The following is a 26,918-nucleotide window of genomic DNA, read 5'->3' as shown; positions in this document are numbered from 1 at the left end:
CATAGATATGACAGCCTAATAAGTCTGACAATGTTTTTCTAATGCTAACAATGTTTTCTTAATGTTGACAATGTTTAAAAAAAAAATGTTTTGTTTCTCTTTTCTTATTGATGGTTATTGTCGAGTTATGTAATGTATATATGCACATGAATTGTTCTCTATCTCTTTTGTTTTTTTTGTGTTTTCTCTCTCTTCTCACTCATGTTTCCATGGTTTAAAGATGCTATGTCACCCCTCAGTTGGACCAATGGTAATGCCAGATTTTTGCTCCTTACAGAAAGATCGTCGGTTAGGAAGGGAATATTGCATCACCAGAATGTTCGTTTGGAAGACTGAGAGACAGCACCTTTGAGAGGACAGCAGAACAAGAAGAACAACAAGACGAGAGAACTTATTATCGTAACAAGTTCTCTCCCCCTCAAACTGTTTTCTTATACCCCCTTTACAAATTTCTTCTTTTCTCCTCCTGTAAGATGGACTTGCCCCAAGAGACTGTGATATGGATTTTCCCGTTAACCATGATGTTGACCAGAGCAGTCTGTTTCGGTGAGAGTACCAGTGAGGTCGAGAAAGGATCCAGAAAGGTCCTGATGACTGAGACGGAGGTGTAAATTTCCAATAGCAACCCAATCACCAAGCAAAGGCGAGTACCGGGCACGATCTAACAACCATGTTATCTGTAAACATTTTCTTTGAAGGATTGTTAGTTAAAAAGAAAACTGTATCTGTAGGCTCTGTAACTATAATGCCAATCCAGTTTTAATATCCATATGGACCGGCATCCATTGAGTGACTATCACTCCTTAGTGGGTAACGTATTAAACCAAACAGATTGTTGGGTATGCTCTCAAGTACCTCAGGGTCATAGCAAATCAGGGCTAGTACCATTTCCTTTAACGTTAGGGGAGGTACTTGAGCTAAGTGGTGGGAGACCGGTGGACCGGAGGTTTAACATCTCCAGCCCTCCTAGTTTGAAGCTCCACCAATACCATGTGGATAGGTCCCTCTTATGTTTCAACATCTCCAATCCCCGAAAGCCGGGAAATTGGGAAGTGTCATGGAGCAACTTAACCATGACCTTCTCGCATAGAGCAGATAGAATGCCTACAGATACAGAGCTTGTACGCCACATAGCCAGTAGAGGAAAATCTTTCCGGTATAGATACACCCTAGGAAATAGAATTACTAGAGTTGGAGAAGTATCACCAGGATACTGTGCACATATCGTACAGTCTGATACGTGCATTAAGCAGATGGAAGAATTAGGGTCAGGAGAATTCACCTGGAAGGTGTGTAATATGGTAATGTCCTTCTCTGTCCCATATGTTCTCCCCGATGATGCATATTTCATATGCGGGAGAAAGGCGTACAAGTGGCTTGCCCCAAACTCTGAAGGATTGTGTTATATTGGAAAAGTATTGCCTGAAGTGATGACTGTAACACATGACAAAATGAAAGACATACACCGTGGTGCCCAAGCTCCTTATACTCACACTCATTACGAGCACCGAGTTAAAAGACAACTGTCAGAAAGGTTGGAGCATCCGGCCTCTGACCTGATCCATGAATCCACCGGGATTCAGGTTCTGGTAGCGTTAGATTTCACTCGCACCGCTCGAGGAGTGTTGAACTATAGATACATTTCCGCACTCGCCAATTTGTTAGATAATATCACTGAAATGTATGATGACACGTTTAGATACACTGGAAGAGAACTTCAAGCTTATAAAACAGAACTGGTACAGCATAGAATGGTTCTTAATTACCTCACAGCAGTGACAGGCGGATATTGTGTTACATTGGCAACACAGTACGGTATAAAGTGTTGCACGTATATCACAAATAGCACCGAGGATCCGGTAGAGGTCATAGACCAAAAGATGGACGATATTCTCCAATTAAAGTGGGAATTTCGTCGGAAACACAATCTCACCCTTGCTGCTGTAGGTAATGAGCTGACTGGTTGGGTGTCATGGTTGAACCCGCGAAATTGGTTCTCCGGTTTAGGAGACTGGGCTCAAGGAGTCATAATGGATGTTGGAAAGTTTCTCCTATGTATCTTAGGTGTTGTTATATCTATTGGATTGATATTTAGATGCGGGCAGGCTTTAATGAGGTGCAAACAAAGTACAAGAGTGATGAGCTTAAGGAGTGAGGAAACTGTAATTAACCTGGATTTGATTTATGACCCAATGATAGAAACCATGATGTGATGAAAATGCGATTATAAGGTCCGTTTCTTTCACCTGTTTTTCTGCTTTTCCCCAAGATACAAAGACCCCCTTGGACGAGGAAGTTGACGAGACGCTATACAGACAACAGACAAGCACCAAAGATGAAGTTTTGACCACTTGAGAAATGGACATTTGATGAACTTTGCCATGGATCCCCAGTTTCCCTAGTATTCTTAAACTCACGCTAGCCCAACATTTTTGTAAATCTGATGGCACTGACAAAGCTATTTGCTCATGCCCAAGGAGCAATACAGCGCAAAGAAGACGACTCTCAACAGATACCGAACAAAACTTCAACAACAGATGTACATTTCCCTGACATAGAATACCACCGCATTTACCGTAATTATGTATTTTCTTCATTTCTACAACCCTCAGGTAATGACACACATAGTCGATAGGGAATACAGGCACAGATATCAGCAACCACATACTCCCCCCATTCATGTATCATCAACTAAAATGTGCATCCCCATTTTGTTACAACTGAAAGCCGAAATGAGCTCTGTAAAGTTTGACAGCCCATCCACAGACCTGTACCACGGGATAAGAAGGAATTCAAATGTATACTTCGCAATACCTCGAAGCTTGATTTACCACACGTACGGCACGATGATACATGACCCTCCAAACATGGACTCATACACACATGCTTCTGCTTTCTCACTAGGTCATACCCTCTTCACACCTGCTCCACTCTTCTTCCTTACCCCACCATGGAAATCAATTAACCCCTGACTTACATTTTTCTCCTTTTGAAATGTTTTAGAAGGTGGCAGTTATTATTGACTGCCAAAGGGTGGACTGTCAAAGTCAGAAAAATGTTTCTATACACATTGCCATATTTGCACCTCACCCTGGTACGCGCTGCGCATGCGTGCGCTTTCCCGTGAAGGCGCATACCCGCTACTGTGTGCACTCGCTCGCACTCGGTATGCGTATTTACGGTAAAGAGTATGTAGTCGTAGCGTGCGACTCATTCGTTACACATTTTTATAAATAATGTATTTTATAGATCATGGTCCCTTTGATAGATTCTGAAAGTTTGGTTAATATAGAATGTCCCTGAACGGAGGAATCCCTCTTTGTATTGTGCGAAGGGTCTAACAGGAGTCATACAGCAGTGTTTGGTACCCATCGGAAGAGTATTTAAATAGCAATATTCCGGTGTTGGTTTGGAGCGGATTAATCGCTCGTGCGAATAGTTATGGACATAAGAAGTTATGTCCATTTATTATTATTTGTTCTTACTTAGTCATGCACCTGAACAGTGGAGACAGGTATCAGTGGGTCTCAAATGGCTCTTTGACCTCAGAGATCCCCCAAACAATAGTTTGCATGTTGGGAGGGCCTCATAACTTTACATGCATAAGGTAAGCACCGGAATAGTAATTGAAGATCAATTGTACTCCAAATCAGTATCTTTCCCGCAGACGGAGTACAATAGTCTTTAATTACACTGAGCTTTGAGACTCAATGAGGAGGGCCAACACCTGTGTTTTCGAATGGATTAGGGTTTGTATCCAGGAGAATGAGGGCTGAGATGTCATTGTCTCAACTGAAAGTGGACATCATGAATATAGAACAAAACCCAAACAGGATTCTGTTTTGTATTCGTCAAACAATAGCTCTCCAGATGACAGGAATGTGTTGGTCATCACCCATTGTGTTGCATAACCAAGGCCACTGATACAACACAGCCCACCTGTATGAATCAACCTATGACCTTTGTTATAATGCGAAGCCGAATTCCTGCGTCCAATGGACAATGAGATTGTAGGGACCATTGGATTGCATTGTGTGAGTAGCATAAAAGACGGGCCTGTGGCATCCAGCTGGGACTTCTCATCAAACGGTTCTCATTGCTGATAATCGGGAAGCTGGCAGTCCAGAAGCGCTTGCGATCGTTACCCTTGTGCGTAAGTTTCTCTCCGTAATCACTGTCTTTCTGTGAGCCATTTCTCTCATATCTCTCTCTCTCTCTCTCTCTCTCTCTCTCTCTCTCCTCACTTTCTCTCGTATTTTCCCTTGATTAGTATTGTATTGTATTGTAATTCTTGTATAGTTATTTGGTTAGGAAGTCTCTGTTATATTGTAGTGTATCATTTGTACTGTGATTCTTTTTGCAAGTATAATAGTCATAATACAGATAATAGGCTTTGGACCCTAAACAAGTATCTGTGTATTTTCTCATAGTTTTAAGTGTTCACTTGAGCGTCGGTGACGCTCAGGCAGCTTTGTAATTAGTCAGGTTACACAAGGTTGCACTTACACCCTGTATTCACATTAAGGTATTCTGTGTATTTCATTGATAAAAGGTTTAGACATAAAGGTATAGCGTTGTGAGCGTCTGCGCCGCTGGTGATCTCCTCGTGGTCTCGAGCGTCTGCTACGCCATAGCGAATCATTACGTTAGTCAACAGCCAATAGCGTGCCTGCCTGTGATCTCTGGGCCGTGAGCGAACGTGACGCTTGAGCGTCTCGCCTACGGCTAAGCGATCGTTACGCAACTAGCGTACCCTTACGGTACTTCTTAAGTAAACAGCGTACAGTGTTCTTAGACCTCATAAAGGGTTGTTTATACGATAAAGGAATACAGCTTTATCACAGGTCAGTGACTCTACCTATCTCTGCAGACAGGTCAGTGACTCTACTTATCTCTTCAGGCAGGACAGTGACTCTACCTATCTCTTCAGGCAGGACAGTGACTCTACTTATCTCTTCAGGCAGGACAGTGACTCTACCTATCTCTTCAGGCAGGACAGTGACTCTACCTATCTCTTCAGGCAGGACAGTGACTCTACCTATCTCTGCAGGCAGGTCAGTGACTGTACCTATCTCTGCAGACAGGTCAGTGACTGTACCTATCTCTGCAGGCAGGTCAGTGACTGTACCTATCTCTGCAGGCAGGTCAGTGACTGTACCTATCTCTGCAGGCAGGTTAGTGACTCAACCTACTGTATCTCTGCAAGCAGGTCAGTGACTCTACCTATCTCTGCAGACAGGTCAGTGACTCTACTTATCTCTTCAGGCAGGACAGTGACTCTACCTATCTCTTCAGGCAGGACAGTGACTCTACCTATCTCTACAGGCAGGACAGTGACTCTACCTATCTCTGCAGGCAGGACAGTGACTCTACCTATCTCTGCAAGCAGGACAGTGACTCTACCTCTCTCTTCAGGCAGGACAGTGACTCTACCTATCTCTTCAGGCAGGACAGTGACTCTACCTATCTCTGCAGACAGGTCAGTGACTCTACCTATCTCTTCAGGCAGGACAGTGACTCTACCTATCTCTTCAGGCAGGACAGTGACTCTACTTATCTCTGCAGGCAGGACAGTGACTCTACCTATCTCTTCAGGCAGGACAGTGACTCTACCTATCTCTTCAGGCAGGACAGTGACTCTACCTATCTCTTCAGGCAGGACAGTGACTCTACCTATCTCTGCAGACAGGACAGTGACTCTACTTATCTCTTCAGGCAGGACAGTGACTCTACCTATCTCTTCAGGCAGGACAGTGACTCTACCTATCTCTTCAGGCAGGACAGTGACTCTACCTATCTCAGCTGGCAGGACAGTGACTCTACCTATCTCTTCAGGCAGGACAGTGACTCTACCTATCTCTTCAGGCAGAACAGTGACTCTACCTATCTCTTCAGGCAGTTCAGTGACTCTACCTATCTCTTCAGGCAGGACAGTGACTCTACCTATCTCTTCAGGCAGGACAGTGACTCTACCTATCTCTTCAGGCAGGACAGTGACTCTACCTATCTCTTCAGGCAGGACAGTGACTCTACCTATCTCAGCTGGCAGGACAGTGACTCTACCTATCTCTTCAGGCAGGACAGTGACTCTACCTATCTCTTCAGGCAGAACAGTGACTCTACCTATCTCTTCAGGCAGTTCAGTGACTCTACCTATCTCTTCAGGCAGTTCAGTGACTCTACCTATCTCTTCAGGCAGGACAGTGACTCTACCTATCTCTTCAGGCAGGACAGTGACTCTACCTATCTCTTCAGGCAGGACAGTGACTCTACTTATCTCTTCAGGCAGGACAGTGACTCTACCTATCTCTTCAGGCAGGACAGTGACTCTACTTATCTCTTCAGGCAGGACAGTGACTCTACCTATCTCTTCAGGCAGGACAGTGACTCTACCTATCTCTACAGGCAGGACAGTGACTCTACCTATCTCTTCAGGCAGGACAGTGACTCTACCTATCTCTACAGGCAGGACAGTGACTCTACCTATCTCTGCAGGCAGGACAGTGACTCTACCTATCTCTGCAAGCAGGACAGTGACTCTACCTATCTCTTCAGGCAGGTCAGTGACTCTACCTATCTCTTCAGGCAGGACAGTGACTCTACCTATCTCTTCAGGCAGGACAGTGACTCTACCTATCTCTGCAGACAGGTCAGTGACTCTACTTATCTCTTCAGGCAGGACAGTGACTCTACCTATCTCTTCAGGCAGGACAGTGACTCTACTTATCTCTGCAGGCAGTTCAGTGACTCTACCTATCTCTTCAGGCAGGACAGTGACTCTACCTATCTCTTCAGGCAGGACAGTGACTCTACCTATCTCTTCAGGCAGGACAGTGACTCTACCTATCTCTTCAGGCAGGACAGTGACTCTACCTATCTCAGCTGGCAGGACAGTGACTCTACCTATCTCTTCAGGCAGGACAGTGACTACCTATCTCTTCAGGCAGAACAGTGACTCTACCTATCTCTTCAGGCAGTTCAGTGACTCTACCTATCTCTTCAGGCAGTTCAGTGACTCTACCTATCTCTTCAGGCAGGACAGTGACTCTACCTATCTCTTCAGGCAGGACAGTGACTCTACCTATCTCTTCAGGCAGGACAGTGACTCTACCTATCTCTACAGGCAGGACAGTGACTCTACCTATCTCTTCAGGCAGGACAGTGACTCTACCTATCTCTACAGGCAGGACAGTGACTCTACCTATCTCTGCAGGCAGGACAGTGACTCTACCTATCTCTGCAAGCAGGACAGTGACTCTACCTATCTCTTCAGGCAGGACAGTGACTCTACCTATCTCTTCAGGCAGGACAGTGACTCTACCTATCTCTTCAGGCAGGACTGTTACTCTACCTATCTCTTCAGGCAGGACAGTGACTCTACTTATCTCTTCAGGCAGGACAGTGACTCTACCTATCTCTTCAGGCAGGACAGTGACTCTACCTATCTCTTCAGGCAGGACAGTGACTCTACCTATCTCTGCAGGCAGGTCAGTGACTGTACCTATCTCTGCAGACAGGTCAGTGACTGTACCTATCTCTGCAGGCAGGTCAGTGACTGTACCTATCTCTGCAGGCAGGTCAGTGACTGTACCTATCTCTGCAGGCAGGTTAGTGACTCAACCTACTGTATCTCTGCAAGCAGGTCAGTGACTCTACCTATCTCTGCAGACAGGTCAGTGACTCTACTTATCTCTTCAGGCAGGACAGTGACTCTACCTATCTCTTCAGGCAGGACAGTGACTCTACCTATCTCTACAGGCAGGACAGTGACTCTACCTATCTCTGCAGGCAGGACAGTGACTCTACCTATCTCTGCAAGCAGGACAGTGACTCTACCTCTCTCTTCAGGCAGGACAGTGACTCTACCTATCTCTTCAGGCAGGACAGTGACTCTACCTATCTCTGCAGACAGGTCAGTGACTCTACCTATCTCTTCAGGCAGGACAGTGACTCTACCTATCTCTTCAGGCAGGACAGTGACTCTACTTATCTCTGCAGGCAGGACAGTGACTCTACCTATCTCTTCAGGCAGGACAGTGACTCTACCTATCTCTTCAGGCAGGACAGTGACTCTACCTATCTCTTCAGGCAGGACAGTGACTCTACCTATCTCTGCAGACAGGACAGTGACTCTACTTATCTCTTCAGGCAGGACAGTGACTCTACCTATCTCTTCAGGCAGGACAGTGACTCTACCTATCTCTTCAGGCAGGACAGTGACTCTACCTATCTCAGCTGGCAGGACAGTGACTCTACCTATCTCTTCAGGCAGGACAGTGACTCTACCTATCTCTTCAGGCAGAACAGTGACTCTACCTATCTCTTCAGGCAGTTCAGTGACTCTACCTATCTCTTCAGGCAGGACAGTGACTCTACCTATCTCTTCAGGCAGGACAGTGACTCTACCTATCTCTTCAGGCAGGACAGTGACTCTACCTATCTCTTCAGGCAGGACAGTGACTCTACCTATCTCAGCTGGCAGGACAGTGACTCTACCTATCTCTTCAGGCAGGACAGTGACTCTACCTATCTCTTCAGGCAGAACAGTGACTCTACCTATCTCTTCAGGCAGTTCAGTGACTCTACCTATCTCTTCAGGCAGTTCAGTGACTCTACCTATCTCTTCAGGCAGGACAGTGACTCTACCTATCTCTTCAGGCAGGACAGTGACTCTACCTATCTCTTCAGGCAGGACAGTGACTCTACTTATCTCTTCAGGCAGGACAGTGACTCTACCTATCTCTTCAGGCAGGACAGTGACTCTACTTATCTCTTCAGGCAGGACAGTGACTCTACCTATCTCTTCAGGCAGGACAGTGACTCTACCTATCTCTACAGGCAGGACAGTGACTCTACCTATCTCTTCAGGCAGGACAGTGACTCTACCTATCTCTACAGGCAGGACAGTGACTCTACCTATCTCTGCAGGCAGGACAGTGACTCTACCTATCTCTGCAAGCAGGACAGTGACTCTACCTATCTCTTCAGGCAGGTCAGTGACTCTACCTATCTCTTCAGGCAGGACAGTGACTCTACCTATCTCTTCAGGCAGGACAGTGACTCTACCTATCTCTGCAGACAGGTCAGTGACTCTACTTATCTCTTCAGGCAGGACAGTGACTCTACCTATCTCTTCAGGCAGGACAGTGACTCTACTTATCTCTGCAGGCAGGACAGTGACTCTACCTATCTCTTCAGGCAGGACAGTGACTCTACCTATCTCTTCAGGCAGGACAGTGACTCTACCTATCTCTTCAGGCAAGACAGTGACTCTACCTATCTCTGCAGACAGGACAGTGACTCTACTTATCTCTTCAGGCAGGACAGTGACTCTACCTATCTCTTCAGGCAGGACAGTGACTCTACCTATCTCTGCAGACAGGACAGTGACTCTACTTATCTCTTCAGGCAGGACAGTGACTCTACCTATCTCTTCAGGCAGGACAGTGACTCTACCTATCTCTTCAGACAGGACAGTGACTCTACCTATCTCAGCTGGCAGGACAGTGACTCTACCTATCTCTTCAGGCAGGACAGTGACTCTACCTATCTCTTCAGGCAGAACAGTGACTCTACCTATCTCTTCAGGCAGTTCAGTGACTCTACCTATCTCTTCAGGCAGGACAGTGACTCTACCTATCTCTTCAGGCAGGACAGTGACTCTACCTATCTCTTCAGGCAGGACAGTGACTCTACTTATCTCTTCAGGCAGGACAGTGACTCTACCTATCTCTTCAGGCAGGACAGTGACTCTACTTATCTCTTCAGGCAGGACAGTGACTCTACCTATCTCTTCAGGCAGGACAGTGACTCTACTTATCTCTTCAGGCAGGACAGTGACTCTACCTATCTCTTCAGGCAGGACAGTGACTCTACCTATCTCTTCAGGCAGGACAGTGACTCTACCTATCTCTGCAGGCAGGTCAGTGACTGTACCTATCTCTGCAGGCAGGTCAGTGACTGTACCTATCTCTGCAGGCAGGTCAGTGACTGTACCTATCTCTGCAGGCAGGTCAGTGACTGTACCTATCTCTGCAGGCAGGTTAGTGACTCAACCTACTGTATCTCTGCAAGCAGGTCAGTGACTCTACCTATCTCTGCAGACAGGTCAGTGACTCTACTTATCTCTTCAGGCAGGACAGTGACTCTACCTATCTCTTCAGGCAGGACAGTGACTCTACCTATCTCTACAGGCAGGACAGTGACTCTACCTATCTCTGCAGGCAGGACAGTGACTCTACCTATCTCTGCAAGCAGGACAGTGACTCTACCTATCTCTTCAGGCAGGACAGTGACTCTACCTATCTCTTCAGGCAGGACAGTGACTCTACCTATCTCTGCAGACAGGTCAGTGACTCTACCTATCTCTTCAGGCAGGACAGTGACTCTACCTATCTCTTCAGGCAGGACAGTGACTCTACTTATCTCTGCAGGCAGGACAGTGACTCTACCTATCTCTTCAGGCAGGACAGTGACTCTACCTATCTCTTCAGGCAGGACAGTGACTCTACCTATCTCTTCAGGCAGGACAGTGACTCTACCTATCTCTGCAGACAGGACAGTGACTCTACTTATCTCTTCAGGCAGGACAGTGACTCTACCTATCTCTTCAGGCAGGACAGTGACTCTACCTATCTCTTCAGGCAGGACAGTGACTCTACCTATCTCAGCTGGCAGGACAGTGACTCTACCTATCTCTTCAGGCAGGACAGTGACTCTACCTATCTCTTCAGGCAGAACAGTGGCTCTACCTATCTCTTCAGGCAGAACAGTGACTCTACCTATCTCTTCAGGCAGTTCAGTGACTCTACCTATCTCTTCAGGCAGGACAGTGACTCTACCTATCTCTTCAGGCAGGACAGTGACTCTACCTATCTCTTCAGGCAGGACAGTGACTCTACTTATCTCTTCAGGCAGGACAGTGACTCTACCTATCTCTTCAGGCAGGACAGTGACTCTACTTATCTCTTCAGGCAGGACAGTGACTCTACCTATCTCTTCAGGCAGGACAGTGACTCTACCTATCTCTTCAGGCAGGACAGTGACTCTACCTATCTCTTCAGGCAGGACAGTGACTCTACCTATCTCTTCAGGCAGGACAGTGACTCTACCTATCTCTTCAGGCAGGACAGTGACTCTACCTATCTCAGCTGGCAGGACAGTGACTCTACCTATCTCTGCAGGCAGGTCAGTGACTGTACCTATCTCTGCAGGCAGGTCAGTGACTGTACCTATCTCTGCAGGCAGGTCAGTGACTGTACCTATCTCTGCAGGCAGGTTAGTGACTCAACCTACTGTATCTCTGCAAGCAGGTCAGTGACTCTACCTATCTCTGCAGACAGGTCAGTGACTCTCTTATCTCTTCAGGCAGGACAGTGACTCTACCCATCTCTTCAGGCAGGACAGTGACTCTACCTATCTCTTCAGGCAGGACAGTGACTCTACCTATCTCTGCAGGCAGGTCAGTGACTGTACCTATCTCTGCAGGCAGGTCAGTGACTGTACCTATCTCTGCAGGCAGGTCAGTGACTGTACCTATCTCTGCAGGCAGGTCAGTGACTGTACCTATCTCTGCAGGCAGGTTAGTGACTCAACCTACTGTATCTCTGCAAGCAGGTCAGTGACTCTACCTATCTCTGCAGACAGGTCAGTGACTCTACTTATCTCTTCAGGCAGGACAGTGACTCTACCTATCTCTTCAGGCAGGACAGTGACTCTACCTATCTCTACAGGCAGGACAGTGACTCTACCCAGGCCCGGCGCGACCCGCTCAGCAAAGGGATGCACTGCAGGTAGGCGCCAGACAGGAGAGGCGCCTTCACTGCTCTGCATCCCTGTGCTGCGCCGCCTGTCCTCCCCTGCTGCTGCTTCACCTGTCATACTGACAGGCAGCAGCGCCAGCAGGTTGCAGCATCCACTCACCCCCCCACCCGAGTGTCACTGTCTGTCTGCACTCGGTAGAAAAACGGGGGCGGAGATACACGGGGCATACGGGATGAGGATACACGGAGGCATATGGGCGGAGCTACATGGGGGCGGAGCTACACGGACATAGGAGATGAAGCTTCACGGAGGCATATGGGGCGGAGCTACACGGGGGCGGAGCTACCGGGACCAGGATGATGCCCACAGCACAGCTCCAGCCAGCTAGATTGTTAAAGGTAAATTTATGGAAAAAGAGCTAGTTAGAGAAAGTGTGTGTGTGTAATGTTTGTGTATGTATGTATTTATGTATGTGTCTGTATGTATGTATGTATGTGTCTGTAATGGTGTCTGTATGTATGTATGTATGTATGTGTCTGTATGTATGTGTGTGTGTGCAGGGGCGTAACTAGACCTTTATGGGCCCCACAGCAAAATGCTGAAAGGGCCCCCCAGGGCTCTGCTAAAGTGATGTGGCAGGGATAGACTGGGGCTTTGAATCTGCCCTAGTATTGAGAGGGGGGGAGTGTATGCGACATGGCACAATTTCCATGGAAACACACAGTTCAGGCGGGTGGGGGGGGGGGGGCAACTCAGAGAGCAGGAGGCTGCGCATTGCCGTCTCTGCTCCCTGTGGGCCCATGCTGGACCACCTGCCAATTTACCCTGGATGTGGGGGGACAGAGCAGCTGAAAAGGACAGAGAAGCAAAAAAGGGGGTGGAAACTGTCAGTGTAGAGACTGAGGTGTCATTAAGATGTAGTATAATAGGCCCTACACACTGGGCGATATCACTCAAAGATATGAACAATCTTGTTCATTAATGAACGAGATAACGTTCATATCAGGCAGTGCGGAGGCACCAGCGATAAACTATGTGCGGCCCTGCGCTCGTTCATTGCTGGTGCCCCGTCGGCTGTGCATGCAGGCCAATATGGACGATCTCGTCCATATTTGCCTGCACTGCTATGGAGCCGTGTGACGGGGGGAGTGAAGTAACTTCACTTTCCCCGTCACTGCCCCCCCCCCCCCCCCCCGGCTGTCGGCCGTATCCACCGTCGGGCAGCTCGGCGGCGGATATTTAAATGTGTAGGGCCCTTAAGATCTAACAAGAAAAAACTGTGTACAGGCACACGCATTAACCTTGAGACTGTTGGCTTCACAGGTGCTAGCGCTGTCTGCTGATTCAATTTCTCTTTACTCCTGCCACACTCTCCACTGGCACGCACGATCACCAGCGGCTGCATGTTTCGCCATTTAGGCCTCTCAATCTCTCCCCCAAAACCAAACAGCATTATCTCCTCAGCTTTCCTTTTTTCTGTGTTCTCTATCATCCATCCTTTACCTCCTGCTCCTTCCCTACTTTATCTATGTGTATGCTCTCAGTTCTCCCTCGTTTTGCCTGCTTATCGTCCCCGCCACCCCCAGCTATACTTCTCTGTATGTTCTGGCTATAAGCTCCATGCTGCTGTGCCTCTCTCTGTCTTCTCCTGCAAGCACCCTGGGCTCCTGCTGCCCCTCTCTGCTCTAACTTCTACTAAGCCAGACCCCTGCTGCTGTCCTTCCTTTCCCCTCAGCAAACCCTCTCTAGTATCAGTCTCGTCTCTTGTAACCAAGCTCCCGCTCCTCAAACTGTTCCCCCACTACTAGTCCCACCTGTCCCCTCTCATTTGGCCTAATTCAGACCTGATCGCTAGGCTGCGTTTTTGTACAGTCTGTGATCAGGTCTAAACTGCGCATGCGTATGTACCGCAATGAGCAGGCACGTCGTATGGGTACAAAGCGGATCGCTGTTCAGCTTTGTGTGAAGAATCCATTTACACAACCGATCGCAAGGAGACTGACAGGAAGAGGGCGTTTGTGGGTGGCAACTGACCGTTTTCAGGGAGTACTTGGAAAAACGTAGGCGTGTCCATGTGTTTGCCGGGAGGGTTCCTGATGTCAATTCCGGTCCTGGACAGGCTGATGTGATCGCAGCGGCTGAATAAGTCCTGGGCTACTCAGAGACTGCACAAGATCTGTTTGTAAAGCTCTGCTACACATGCGTTCGCACACTTGCACAGCTAAAATACACTCCCCCTGTAGGCGGCGACTATCTGATCGCAGCAGTGAAAAAATCACCTGCTAGCGATCAGGTCTGAATTAGGGCCACTTATCTGACCCACCGTTCTCCTTGTGCAACCTATGGGCCGCCTGATCTCCACATGCAGCCTGCCCCTTTCATCTGACCCGCTCCCTCCTCCTCTTCTGGACAGCCCCTTTCCACATCCAGCTTGTCCCCCTCCACTGTGCATAGCAGCTGCTCCAAGCAAATGGCCACTTGCAGGGGTGGGAGGGGGAGGTCCTGAGAAACAAAACAGAAGTTCAAAGAAACACATGGTGCCCCAGCACCGCCACGTATTCCGGCTCTGCTGAGGTTCGCTCCCCCCCACGGACGTCCCAGCGCCGGAGCAGGCAGCCGAACAGACGCTGCTTCTGTTATGCGAGTGAGACTGAGAGACTGTATCGCATGACCAGGTGTAGGAAGAGCTACGGGCCCTGGAGACAGCTTGGGCCCTGTAGCAGCCCCTGCACCCACAGTAGTTACACCACTGTGCGTGTGTCTGGGCATAATTTGTGTAAGCGGCACTACTACAGGGGGCATTATATGTAAGCGGCACTACTACAGGGGATATTATATGCAAGCGGCACTACTACAGGGGATATTATATGCAAGTGGCACTGCTACAGGGTGGATTATATGTAAGTGGCACTGCTACAGGGTGGATTATATGTAAGTGGCATTACTACAGGGGGTATTATATGCAAGCAGCACTACTACAGGGGACATTATGTGTTATTGGCAGTAGAACTGTGGGAATTTAAGTGTATAAGCGGCACTGCTACTTTGGCCATTTTGTGTATAAGCAGCGATACTAGGTGCAGTGTAATGTGAATAAGATTGTGCTACTGTGTGGCGTAAATTAAAAAATGGGGGTACTAATGTGTGGCCACGCTCCTTCCTTGTGAGACCACACCCCATTTTTCAGTGCGTGCTGGCCCTTTGTAAAGTATGGGAGGGCGCAAATTTTTAGTTTGCAGGGGGGCGCCGAACACCCTAGCACCGGCCCTGACTCTACCTATCTCTTCAGGCAGGACAGTGACTCTACCTATCTCTTCAGGCAGGACAGTGACTCTACCTATCTCTTCAGGCAGGACAGTGACTCTACCTATCTCTGCAGGCAGGACAGTGACTCTACCTATCTCTGCAGGCAGGACAGTGACTCTACCTATCTCTTCAGGCAGGACAGTGACTCTACCTATCTCTTCAGGCAGGACAGTGACTCTACCTATCTCTTCAGGCAGGACAGTGACTCTACCTATCTCTGCAAGCAGTTCAGTGACTCTACCTATCTCTTCAGGCAGGACAGTGACTCTACCTATCTCTTCAGGCAGGACAGTGACTCTACCTATCTCTGCAGGCAGGACAGTGATTTTACCTACAGTATCTCTATTAATTGATCTTGTCCTGTAGACCCGTGTTTTATTCATATGCCAGGGGAACACAAGGTATTTCTCTATGCAAACTCACCGTTTTCTCACACAATGCAATTCCATCCCTCCCAGCTGTGACACTTTTGGAGATACAGTTCGTTTTTTAAAAACAAGTTCCCTGTATTCCGCACTTAGGGGGTTATTCAGTACGGATTGCAGATTCTTCTAAAAAGCAGACTCTGCAACCCGTTCTTTCGCATGCTGGCGGCTGCTCATCGCAGGGCAAGGCCACCCTGCATGCAGAATGGCCTGCCCAGTGGCTGCGACCACCACCAATCAGGCAGAGGCATTCGCAGCCAATGCGATCACATCACATACCTGTGCATGCGCACTGCTGCCACTGCCAGGGTTATTGCAGTCACATCGCTAAGGACCTTATTCAGAGATGGACGCAGATCGCTGCATCCATCGCTGTGTGACGGGCCACCTTCCTATGCAATATAATTGCGGACGCATTGAATTAAGGTTGACCCCTGGCGTCCATTTTTTTTTATTGGATCGGCTGTGTTTGACGTCACACAGCCGCCCCGAAAAAACGCTCCCAGAATGCCCCCCTGTTCGTCCTGCCATGTCCCCCCCCACACCCCCATCGCCATCCTGTGAATGCCTGCCACTGTCAATCTCACTGTGGCCACATTCCGGAAAGGATGCGGCCGAAATGTGTAAGGTCACGCAGACCACCCGAATGAAGCTGCTGCATACAGACACATGGCTGCGTTCGAGTCTGAATGACCCCCTATATCACATTTCCTATCTTGGGTTTAAATATAGATCTGTATGGACAAATGAATCAATTGCGATGAAAAAACGAAACTTATATATTTTATTGTTTTATAAGTTTCTCTTTCTGTATGGCCAACTGGTGGGTTTTTTGGGGTTCTTTTTTGATGAGTTATCTAAATCCAAGGTCCAAGTAAATGCAAAGAACTATGGGGGTAATTCCAAGTTGATCGCAGCAGGAATTAGCAGTTGGGCAAAACCATGTGCACTGCAGGGTGGGCAGATGTAACATGTGCAGAGAGAGTTAGATTTGGGTGTGGTGTGTTCAATCTGCAATCTAATTTGCAGTGTAAAAATAAAGCAGTCAGTATTTACCCTGCATAGAAACAAAATAACCCACCCAAATCTAACTCTCTCTAAGCCCAACTGCTAACAAAATTCCTGCTGCGATCAACTTGGAATTACCCCCTATACCTCTTATTATAAGAAAAGTAAGTGCCCATGAGCCTAATTCAGTAAGGATTGCAAATTCTGCTAATTAGCAGAATTTGCACTCCTTTTGATCGCATGCTGGGGGCCGCCCATCGCAGGGCAATGCCGCCCAGCATGCTGACCTCTGCCTCCCCCCCCCCCCACCCCCTTGACGAAGCAGAAATTGTGATCACAATTTCTGCTTCATCGCAGCATTTGAGGCCCGCCACCATGTTTCCAATCGTGGCGGCTGCGTGTGACGTCACGCAACCGCCACGATCACACCTATGCAACGCTCCCCATTGCCAAAACACCGCCCCCTGTTTGCACGCCTCCGCCCTCACAAAGCTCCATCTCCGCCTAAGAAACAGAGCATTGCCGCACCCTCCACCCCGCGAACGCCTCTGCCTGATTGCCAGGCAGAGGCGATCGCATATTCTGCAGCCCTCCGCAGAAAATACGGCCGCATGCGCAGGATGGGTGCTGCGCATACACCCACATCTTTTTTGTAATTTTTCCGGTTGGATCGCATTCTGCGATCCAACCTAAATTAGGCCCCTTGTTTAGACTTGTATAATATTGGAAGCAATATGCATAATCCTGCAATGACATGTAATAACAGCAATTACAGTACTTGTATACTCATCATGACAGATTTACCTTAGTTTCCTCTCCTCGTTTCCAGGCATCGGTGAAGCTGGAGCTGACATTTGGTACATTTTGGGATATCTGTCCATTACCTTGGGCTGTCCCTTTTAAAATAAACACATGTAATAAAAAATAAAATGAAAACTTCTTAAAATATTGCCAAGCATTAAACTGATACCGCAACATTTTTTGGTCTTTACCAAAGGCTACTTTAAAATGTTTCAAATGTGTGTACTTTAGTATGCTAAGGTACATTTAAAAAAAAAAAGTACGGGTCTAAAACTCTAGATTCAAATTGGCTGCATAGTGCAGTTTAATATATGTTATCTTTACATTTGATACATGCACAGCCACATTAGTAACAGATCTGTTCAATGGTGATGAGGCTAAATGACCCTATCAGTATTTGCATGGTTAGATAGATAGATAGATTTATACACAAATGTGATACCCAGCAAGCAGCGGCACTCAGAGACTGATGTCAGCAGGTAAGCGAATAAGGTGCAACAAATGTATTTATTCCATCACTCCATCCCATCATTTCGGGGGCCGTGACGCCCCTTTTTCAACGTTTCGGGGCATCACGGCCCCGAAACGTTGGGATGGAGTGATGGCATAAACACATATGTTGCACCTTATTCGCTTACCTGCTGACATCAGTCTCTGAGTGCCGCTGCCTGCTGGGTATCACATTTGTATGGAATTTACCGGAGGGCACCGGAGCAGTATACATTTTAGGAAGAGAGTGCAGATTCTATATATATATATATATATATATATATATACTTTTTTTATTTAGTAAAGAATGTTAGATGTGTTAAGTGAACTAGTTTATAATAATAATAATAATTATGGTTCTATGGTTATTTTGACTAAATACTTTTATTTATTAGACCCTATCAGTACTTTGCATTTTCTCTGTATTTTCTTCTCCTATTTGCCTGAACATGTAAAACATCTGAGTGTACCTCGTAGCACTTTATTTAAGATGTCAAGGCTAAGATGAGCTCAGTAGTGATGTTACTATGAGAAAAAGAAGTGGTATACATACAGTATGTAAAGTTAAATACAGATTATATTGCTTATGGAACAGGTTTAAATATAATTTTTTTTTTTAGAAATGTGCGAGTTGGTTCTCCAGAAATCCAAAACCACCTGAGTTTTGTGGATCTGAACCAAACCAAATCCCGATCCAGATCTCCCGAGATCTGATCTGAACTGTGTCCTGGTTTGGATCTTTCTGCGTTTTAGAATTTGGTTTTTAAATCTGAATTTTGATACATATTTTGATATTTTGAACATGATTTTAGATGTTTTTTTATTGATTTCATCAATGATTATTGATTTTTTAAAATCAATTTTTAACCAAACCAAAAACTAATTCTGCACCAAAACACTTGAGGGTGATTTTACCAAAAACCAAAACATGATGATAAATTAAAACCAAAACACAGTTCATCTCTATAAAAAATGCCCTGAAAAATAGCATATTTCTGCCCATATTCAGTGCTGTACACATCAGTGTGTATTTATACCTGCCCTACAGCCGGCCTAAACGTTTGTTTGTGCAGGTCTGCATGAGCCGCATTTACGTAAATATACCTGTACTCTGCCTATGTTAGAATGCTCCTGCCTTCCCCTCACTTACCTCTCCAGGCACTGTGGCTGAATTGTGCAGTTTTTGACAGGTGCTTTAGCTTTCTGAGCATGTGCAGAGCAAAAACACGCAAAATATTCTCCGAAACTGTAGTGTTACATCAGCTGTGTGTGTTTTACCTGTTGTACTTGAAACAGATGAATTAGACAGAGTGGACCAATGGGAAGCAAGTCCTGCTTTCTGGACAGCTGTCTTGTAGTTTTCATATAAGGTCTTTCCATACTGTAAACAGAAACAAGGTGATATTACAACTTGGGAAAGGTAAGTCTTATTAATGTCTTCTGCCTGAGTATATTTAGATCAGTAGGAAGGGGCTTGGATCCCTGACACTCAGCTCATGGCTAATGACTTTCAGCTGCAACGTGGCACAGGTGACCTCCTCCTGCATGTTGTGGCTCTCAGCATTCTCTATGCTTGGGTACAGGGAGTGGTGATAAGGGCAGAAGCAGTATTGGAAAGGAATACTGTCCCCCAGGGCTGTAACTAAGGTGGTGTAGTTGGTGCTGCCGCACAAAGTGCAGGATGCCCAGGAGCCAATCAGAAGCAATCCTGGCTACGGTTCATGGCTACTGACGTCAGATGCCACCGAGCGGAGCCTTCAGTTCAGTGCCCAATAGAAGAAACCTCCGCCAGCCATGGAAGAGGACAGAAGAAGAAAATGAAGAAAGAGAAAGCAAAGAGCTAAACAAAGCATTCCACTGCTGCCTCTCCCTGCTTACCGGTTGACGGCTTTGGCCACTGGTAATTCCACCCACTCTTGACCACCAGGTGTTGGTTATTAGGCCAATGGTTGCAATCAGGCCTCATGCCTGAGGGGCATGTTAGACGGGCAGAGAGCCCATGTCACTAGGTGTAATGTGAATAAGGAGCACTACTGTAATTTGAATTGGTACTATTGTGTTGCCACACAACTTTATTTTTCCCACGCTCCATCCATATTTAAAATATGGGAGGACACCAATGCTATTTCTGGCACATGGAACCAAAATCTCTAGTTACAACTCTGCTGTCCCCATTTCCTTTTTTTTCCCCCAGCTCATAGGAGAATAAGGAACCTATTTTAAGCAATCAAGCACCATAAACATTTCTGTAAATCAACAAAAATGAAATCAAGATGAGAGATGTCCTGTTTAGTGGACTCTGGTTAGGTTTATCAGAGGAATGATTTATCTGAAAAGAGATGAATTGTGCCAGCCACTATGTTCTGTTCTAGAATATAACCAATTAATCCAATTTCATAATCTGGATATCATGGTTTCAAACTGAAAATTTATGATAAAAAAAAAATCAAAATTGCAGGTCAAACTTTCCTGGCAAAATTCCCTTTTAAAATGTATAGTATAGTCCTCCTACTGCGGCCAGACTTAAGCATCACTGTGTAGGGCTGATCCCTTCCCTGCCTTCCAGGTGATTGATGCATGATGTCATGGGGTGCAGGTAAGACATCAGTCAGATACGACGCAGACACCCCTGGCTGGAAAGGTAAGGAGCCGCTGCTGGTTAAAACACTGGTGTACACACAGAAATGTATACAATATACTTAACATGAAAGCTAATAAACCAACTTCCCTGTGTTATTTGACTTTTTCTTATTTCAGACCACAATTACGGCTAGAGTGATTTGACTTCACCATGAAAGGCCCCCTTCTCATCTTATGATTCAGAAGACATTGTTTCACATTAATGTGGTTATAACTGCCCGCATCTGGTACAGGGGCATCAGGGACATTGGGAGGCATGGATATTAGAGGTTTTGTGATCCTTGGGGAATTACTTTCCTACAGACAATAAGCATCACCGTGACCAGCTTTAACAGAGAAAGGTTGATAACAGAGAAAAATAGCTTACTCTCCTGTGCAGCAAATACAACAGAAAGCCAAATATCTGTAGCTTCTTTTAATCACAGCAACTTCAATTTCTGTTTAGTGCTCCTTTAAGTTTTACTTTCATCATCGTCTTACCTTGGCTATTCTAATCCCAGTAACCCACTGGTGGAGAACCCACGGATCATCACAGCACAGATATTTTATGTATTGTGATTCCTTCTGAATTTGTGGGTGCTGCAAAATAAATAAAGTATGCTTTATTATATAGCAACTGGGCACAATTGTAATGGCAAATTGTAATAAAATACACTTGTCGTCATATCTCTTTACACTAGGGACCACAACTTTACTTTAAAAACTCCTGTGCTCAGCTGCAATGTTTCAGGAAAATAGCGGTATTATATAACTATTACAGGTTGAGTATCCCATATCCAAATATTCCAAAATACGGAATATTCCGAAATACGGACTTTTTTGAGTGAGAGTGAGATAGTGAAACCTTTGTTTTCTGATGGCTCAATGTATACAAACTTTATTTAATGCACAAAGTTAATAATAATATTGTATTAAATGACCTTCAGGCTGTGTGTATAAGGTGTAGATGAAACAAATGAATTGTGTGAATGTACACACACTTTGGGGGTCATTCCCAGTTGATCGCTAACTGCTGTTGTTCGCAGCGCAGTGATCAGGCTAAAAATCTGCATTTCTGCACATGCGTATGGACCGCAATGCGCACGCGCGACGTATGTGTACAAAGGCCTTTGTGGTTTTGCACAGGTTCTAGCGAAGTTTTCATTCGCACTGGCGGCCGCAAGATGAATGACAGAAAGAGGGCGTTTCTGGGTGTCAACTGACCGTTTTCAGGGAGTGCTTAGAAAAACGCAGGCGTGCCAGGGAAAACGCAGGCGTGGCTGGGCGTTCGCTGGGCGGGTGTGTGACGTCAAAAGCCAACCCACCAACGTTAGAATCAACGCACACGAAGAGTAACTACAGGGCTGGTCTTGTTTTGCACAAAATGTTTTTGCAGGTGCTCTGCTGCACAGGCGTTCGCACTTCTGCAAAGCGAAAATACACTCTCCGGTGGGTGGCGACAATGCGTTTGCATGGCTGCTAAAAACTGCTAGCGAGCGATCAACTCGGAATGGCCCCCTCTGTTTGGGTTCCGGATGACACGCCGACTGGAAGAATGCAGACAGCAAAAAGACCGACAACAGAAGACAGACAGACACCAGTCAGACAGTGGTGAAACATTGACAGATAAAACTCAGACACAGGTAATATATAGACAATGGAAACACTGACAAGGCCAACAGCCTGACAGAACAAAGACCGACAGTTCATAGGTCAGACAACAGTCACATCGACAACCCCAAAACCGACAGCGCATACATCGACAGCAAAACAGACCGACACGTCCTCCATCAGACAACAATGATACTGAACCACAATAGACCGACAGCATATACACAGACACATAAAAGACCGACAGAACACACATCAGACGTGCATTAGACCGACACGCAAAAGACCGACAGCGCATACATAGACAGAAATGTCATTTACCGGACATTAATTAAAGAGACAATCCCAAAATGCAGACAGCACATACACAGACAACTAAATGACCGACAATACATATAACAGACTCCAATAAGACCGACATGTAAATGTCCGACAGCGTATACATAGACAGCTAAATGACCAACAATACATAACTCAGACCCCAATAAGACCGACACGTAAAAGTCCGGCAGCCCATACATAGACAGCTAAATGACCGACAATACATACATATAACAGAATCAAATAATACTGACATGCAAAGTCCGACAGATTATTAGGACAGGGGCCCATATATCGATTTCATAGACTTCTGAGATTTTCATTTCCCCAACACTACCCTACTACACACAGACATGTCGCCACGTACACACCTGCACCCTTAGCTCCAAATAGCTATTGCGGGGGGGACGGGGGTCCCAGCGTCCAGTCCTGTATGGCCCACTACCGCTGGCATGAGCTACCACCATAGCTCATCGTCACCCCAGCAACCCCCTGCGATACTCTCATCCGTGGAACTACAGGTACCAGCCAGACCTGTCAGCGGTCCTACTAGCAAGCCCAACTCATACAGGCTAAAGTCATGCTCACCCCCTCCCCACACACACACACACCTTCCCCAGTCCCTGCAGCGCGCCCCTACCCCTCAGTCACCCCATTCCCATCCCCCCGCTATTTCTGGGCGCCCTGTCCTGGTCGCCTCCATCGTCACCCCAGCAATAGCATGACGTCTAGGCTAAGACGCGCCTACGCTAATAGCGTTACCCCCGGCGCTACCTTCATTCGTAGAACTACAGGTCCCAGCCAGACCTGTCAGCGTTCTAACTAGCAAGCCCAACTCTTACAGGCTAAAGTCATGAGCGCAATGCCCCCCCGGCACCCCTCCGTAGCTATTGCAGGCGATAGCGGGCCGTCCAGGACGAGACACTATGAGTCCCGTCCACCCGCAATAGCTATTGAGAGTGTTGCGTCCAGGTATGGACGTGACGCCTTGACTGAGTGTACAGGGGCGGTGTAGGAGAACTACAAGTCTCAGGACTGAAGATATGGCCCTGTTTCTGAGTAAGAATACCTGTCTAATAACTGTCTGTTATGTGTAATATTATATTTTGGCAATGAATGTGTGTCGGTATTAATGTCTGATATGTGTCCTGTCTGACTTTTAACTGTCTCTATATGAGTTGTCTGTCTTTTGTGTATCTGTCGAATTAATGTCTGATATATGACCTGTCGGACTTTTAACTGTCTCTATATGAGTTGTCTGTCTTTTGTGTGTCTGTCTTATTAATGTCTGATATATGTCCTGTCGGACTTTTAGTGTGTCGGTCTAATTGATGTCTGAATGAGGACATTTCTGTCTCTTTATTTGTGTATGGATTCGCCGTTGGTCTATTAACTGTCTATGTATGCGCTGTCTATCTCTTAAATGTCTATGTATTCGTTGTTGGTGTTATGTTTGTGTCGGTCTACTTGTTGTCTCATAAATGCCCTGTTGGAATTTCAGGTGTCTATGTATTCAATGTCGGTTTTCAACCGTGTCTATATAATACGTATCTGAAGGATAAATGTCGGACTTTTTTTTGTCTGTGTATACGCTGTCGAACTTTTATATGTCTGATTAATTACATTGTCTAACTTATCTATGTCGAAGTATGATTAATGTCTAACTATTATTTGACTGGATACCTCCAGTGTCTGACAAGCACTGTCGGACTAATGAATGTCGGTAAAATAACAATAGGACCGCAATACCTCTGTTTAATGCACAAAGTTATAAAAAATATTGGATAAAATGACCTTCAGCCTGTGTGTATAAGGTGTATATGAAACATAAATGCATTCTGTGCTTAGACTTAGGTCCCATCACCATGATATCTCATTATGGTATGCAATTATTCCAAAATACGGAAAAATCCCATATCCAAAATACTTCTGGTCCCAAACATTTTGGATAAGGGATACTCAACCTGTATAACATAGTAGCCAGGGCCGGTTCTAGCCCTTTTTGCGCCCCGGGCGGGAAATAGGGGCGTGGCTTCATACAGGGGGCGTGGTCAGTGTACAGTAGAGGAGCACCGCTGAAATGCTGTGCAATGCTCTGCTGTGCGCGATGACGTCATCGCGCACCGCACAGCAAAGGTCCTCTCCACGAAGGGAAACTAGACGCGTAGCGTCTAGTTCCCTTCGTGGAGAGCACCATTGCTGTGCGGTGCGCGATGACGTCATTGCGCACCGCACAGCAAAGGTCCTCTCCACGAAGGGAAACTAGACGATTAGCGTCTAGTTCTCTTCACAGCAGGACCAGCGGGGGACACAGCGGGCAGTGGGGGGCACAGCAGTAGCAGATCTTGCCATGGTGCGGTGCACTCCGGATGGCGCCGGAGCCCTCCGGAAGGCAGCGCCCCGGGCAAAAGTCCTGCTTGCCCGTGGCAAGATCCGCTACTGATTGTAGCATATATAAAGTGACAGACACTAACGTGACCAAATAGTTGTCCACTTACATTTAGGGGTCATTCTGATTGGAGAACCATACATGAGATTATAGAACCACAGATCTGCCTGTACAGACATTTTTATATCAGCTACAGTATTTCTAAAGTGCCCTTTTACCTGCAGAATATTACACAGCAGTACTATTAAGTACAAAATCAATCAATCAATCAATTCTTCATGCGATGATTATGTGCTATTTATGCCAAGAGCCAACAAACACAGTATGACAATAGAAGTGTTCTGCTCGCCTTGTTCTTTTATAAAGTGTGACATACAGCTATTAATGAAAGTTACAGAGATAAAAGAGTCTGCTGACGCACGTGTTCTGCTAATGACAGAATATTGATTACTGTCACTGCACGGGGTATGGGAAGGTCTTTTACAATGATCAGCTCCAGAATCACTTGCAGAGTACGCTTAGCTGATGTGCTGTTCATGGGTGGGCAGGGTAATATAATTGGGTGTGATACAGAAGATAGACATTAAAAATATAGGGGGTCACTCAGACCTGATCGCACGCTGCATTTTTTCGCGGCCGTGCGATCGGGTCTGAACTGCGAATGCGTTTGACCCGCAATTCGCTGATGCGTTGGCCACTGGTGATGGCCGTCACCAGGCAGCAACGAATCTAATGAAGAAAGCGATCGCACCGGCGATTGCAAGAAGATTGACAGGTAGAAGGCGTTCGTGGGCGGCAGCTCACCGTTTTCTGGGAGTGTCCGTAAAAATGCAGGCGTGCCCAGTCGTTCCGGAGTAGGATTCCGGATGTCACCACCTGTCCGGATTATCGCAGGGGCTGAGTAAGTCCTGAGCTGTGCAGAAACACTGCACAGCCGATCGCACCCCTGCAAAGTGTTTACCCCCTGTAGGCGGCGAATACCTGGTCGCAGCAGTGCAAAAAAAAGCCTGCATGCGACCAGGTCTGAATTAAGCCCATAGTCATTAGGTTGACAGTCAAAAGGTCGACAGGATCAAAATGTCGACACATTGTTTTGGGGGTGTTTTGTGTATTTAAACATTTTTTAACCCAATTTGTTGAAATGCGGTCCCTCGTGGGCTCACTTCAGCTGCAACTATGCCTGCAAGTGCTTTATCTGGCCTGGTGGCACAGGATGTGACCAGTCAGATAAACAGTTTCCCTTCCCTGCCGCTGCCAACACTGTTTATCTGACCGCTGCTGCTGTCAGAGGGACCGGAGGGTCCCTCTGCCTCCCTGCACTCTCTCCTACTGATTGCCGTGCTGCCAATACCTGCTGATCGGTCAGCACGGCAGGATCCCCCTCCAGCCTCTGCAGACAATGGCAGCCGCTGGGGAGTGTAAATTAACCCCCCCCCCGAGCCCCTACCCCTGTGTACCTATAGGCTGTCCTGGCTTTCAAAATGAAAGCCGCAATTTTCCGATGGTTGTGATGTTCCCGATCGATGTTTCGAAGTTTGGAATAAAATATAAAAAAATCAAAAATATTTTTATTTTTTTAACTAAAATCATTTTTGATAGGGTTAAATTCATGCTCTTCACCTAATTCACTCATAAAAAAACCCCGACAATTTCTGAGCTATTTTGGGGGGGGGGGGGGGGGGGGGGAAATCGTCAGTTAAGTAGTTAATGGTAGTAGTTTGTAACATGGATAGTCAATTTGATGAAATGCGTCCACTCGCGGGCTCGGTGGCTCACTCCGCTTCGCTCGCCACAAGGTTACTAAAGGTAATAGTTTGTTACATGAATAGTAAATGCAGCAAAAGTTGTAAAAATATCAAAAACCTAATAAACGTGTCGACCTTTTGACCCGGTCCACTACCTACTATGCGAGCTCGCTCCCTCGCAGGCAGGTTGATGACAACATCTCTTTGATATACAGATACATGTTTAGTAAGGCACACATATCTATGTTGACCTTGTATAGCGCTGATTTACATAGCACTCTATCAACAATCAATACAGGCACCGGGCAGATGTACTAAGCCTCAGAGAGTGATAAAGTGGAGTGGAATAAAGTACCTACAAATCAGCTCCTGTCATTTTTCAAACCCAGCCTGTAACATGGCAGTTTGGAGCTGATTGGCTGGTACTAATTAAGTGTGGTC

The 26,918-nt window shown here is 46.6% G+C and overlaps 1 protein-coding gene across 4 annotated transcripts in view; it reads right to left on the bottom strand.

Annotated features, from left to right (window-relative positions):
- The window catches only part of APBB1IP (amyloid beta precursor protein binding family B member 1 interacting protein), a 396,905-nt gene that overhangs the window by 20,592 nt on the left and 349,395 nt on the right, over positions 1 to 26,918 (bottom strand). For all 4 annotated transcript variants that reach the window (XM_063921652.1, XM_063921655.1, XM_063921651.1 and 1 more), the window contains exons 11-13: positions 20,913 to 21,011; positions 19,071 to 19,173; positions 17,307 to 17,398 (exon numbers count right to left, since the gene is read on the bottom strand). In XM_063921652.1, the coding sequence (XP_063777722.1) occupies positions 17,307 to 17,398; positions 19,071 to 19,173; positions 20,913 to 21,011 (294 nt within the window). The remainder of the gene's footprint in view (positions 1 to 17,306; positions 17,399 to 19,070; positions 19,174 to 20,912; positions 21,012 to 26,918) is intronic.

This window comes from Pseudophryne corroboree, chromosome 5, assembly GCF_028390025.1.
Source record: "Pseudophryne corroboree isolate aPseCor3 chromosome 5, aPseCor3.hap2, whole genome shotgun sequence".
Lineage (NCBI taxonomy): Eukaryota > Metazoa > Chordata > Amphibia > Anura > Myobatrachidae > Pseudophryne > Pseudophryne corroboree.
This window is presented reverse-complemented; position numbering and strand designations above follow the sequence as displayed.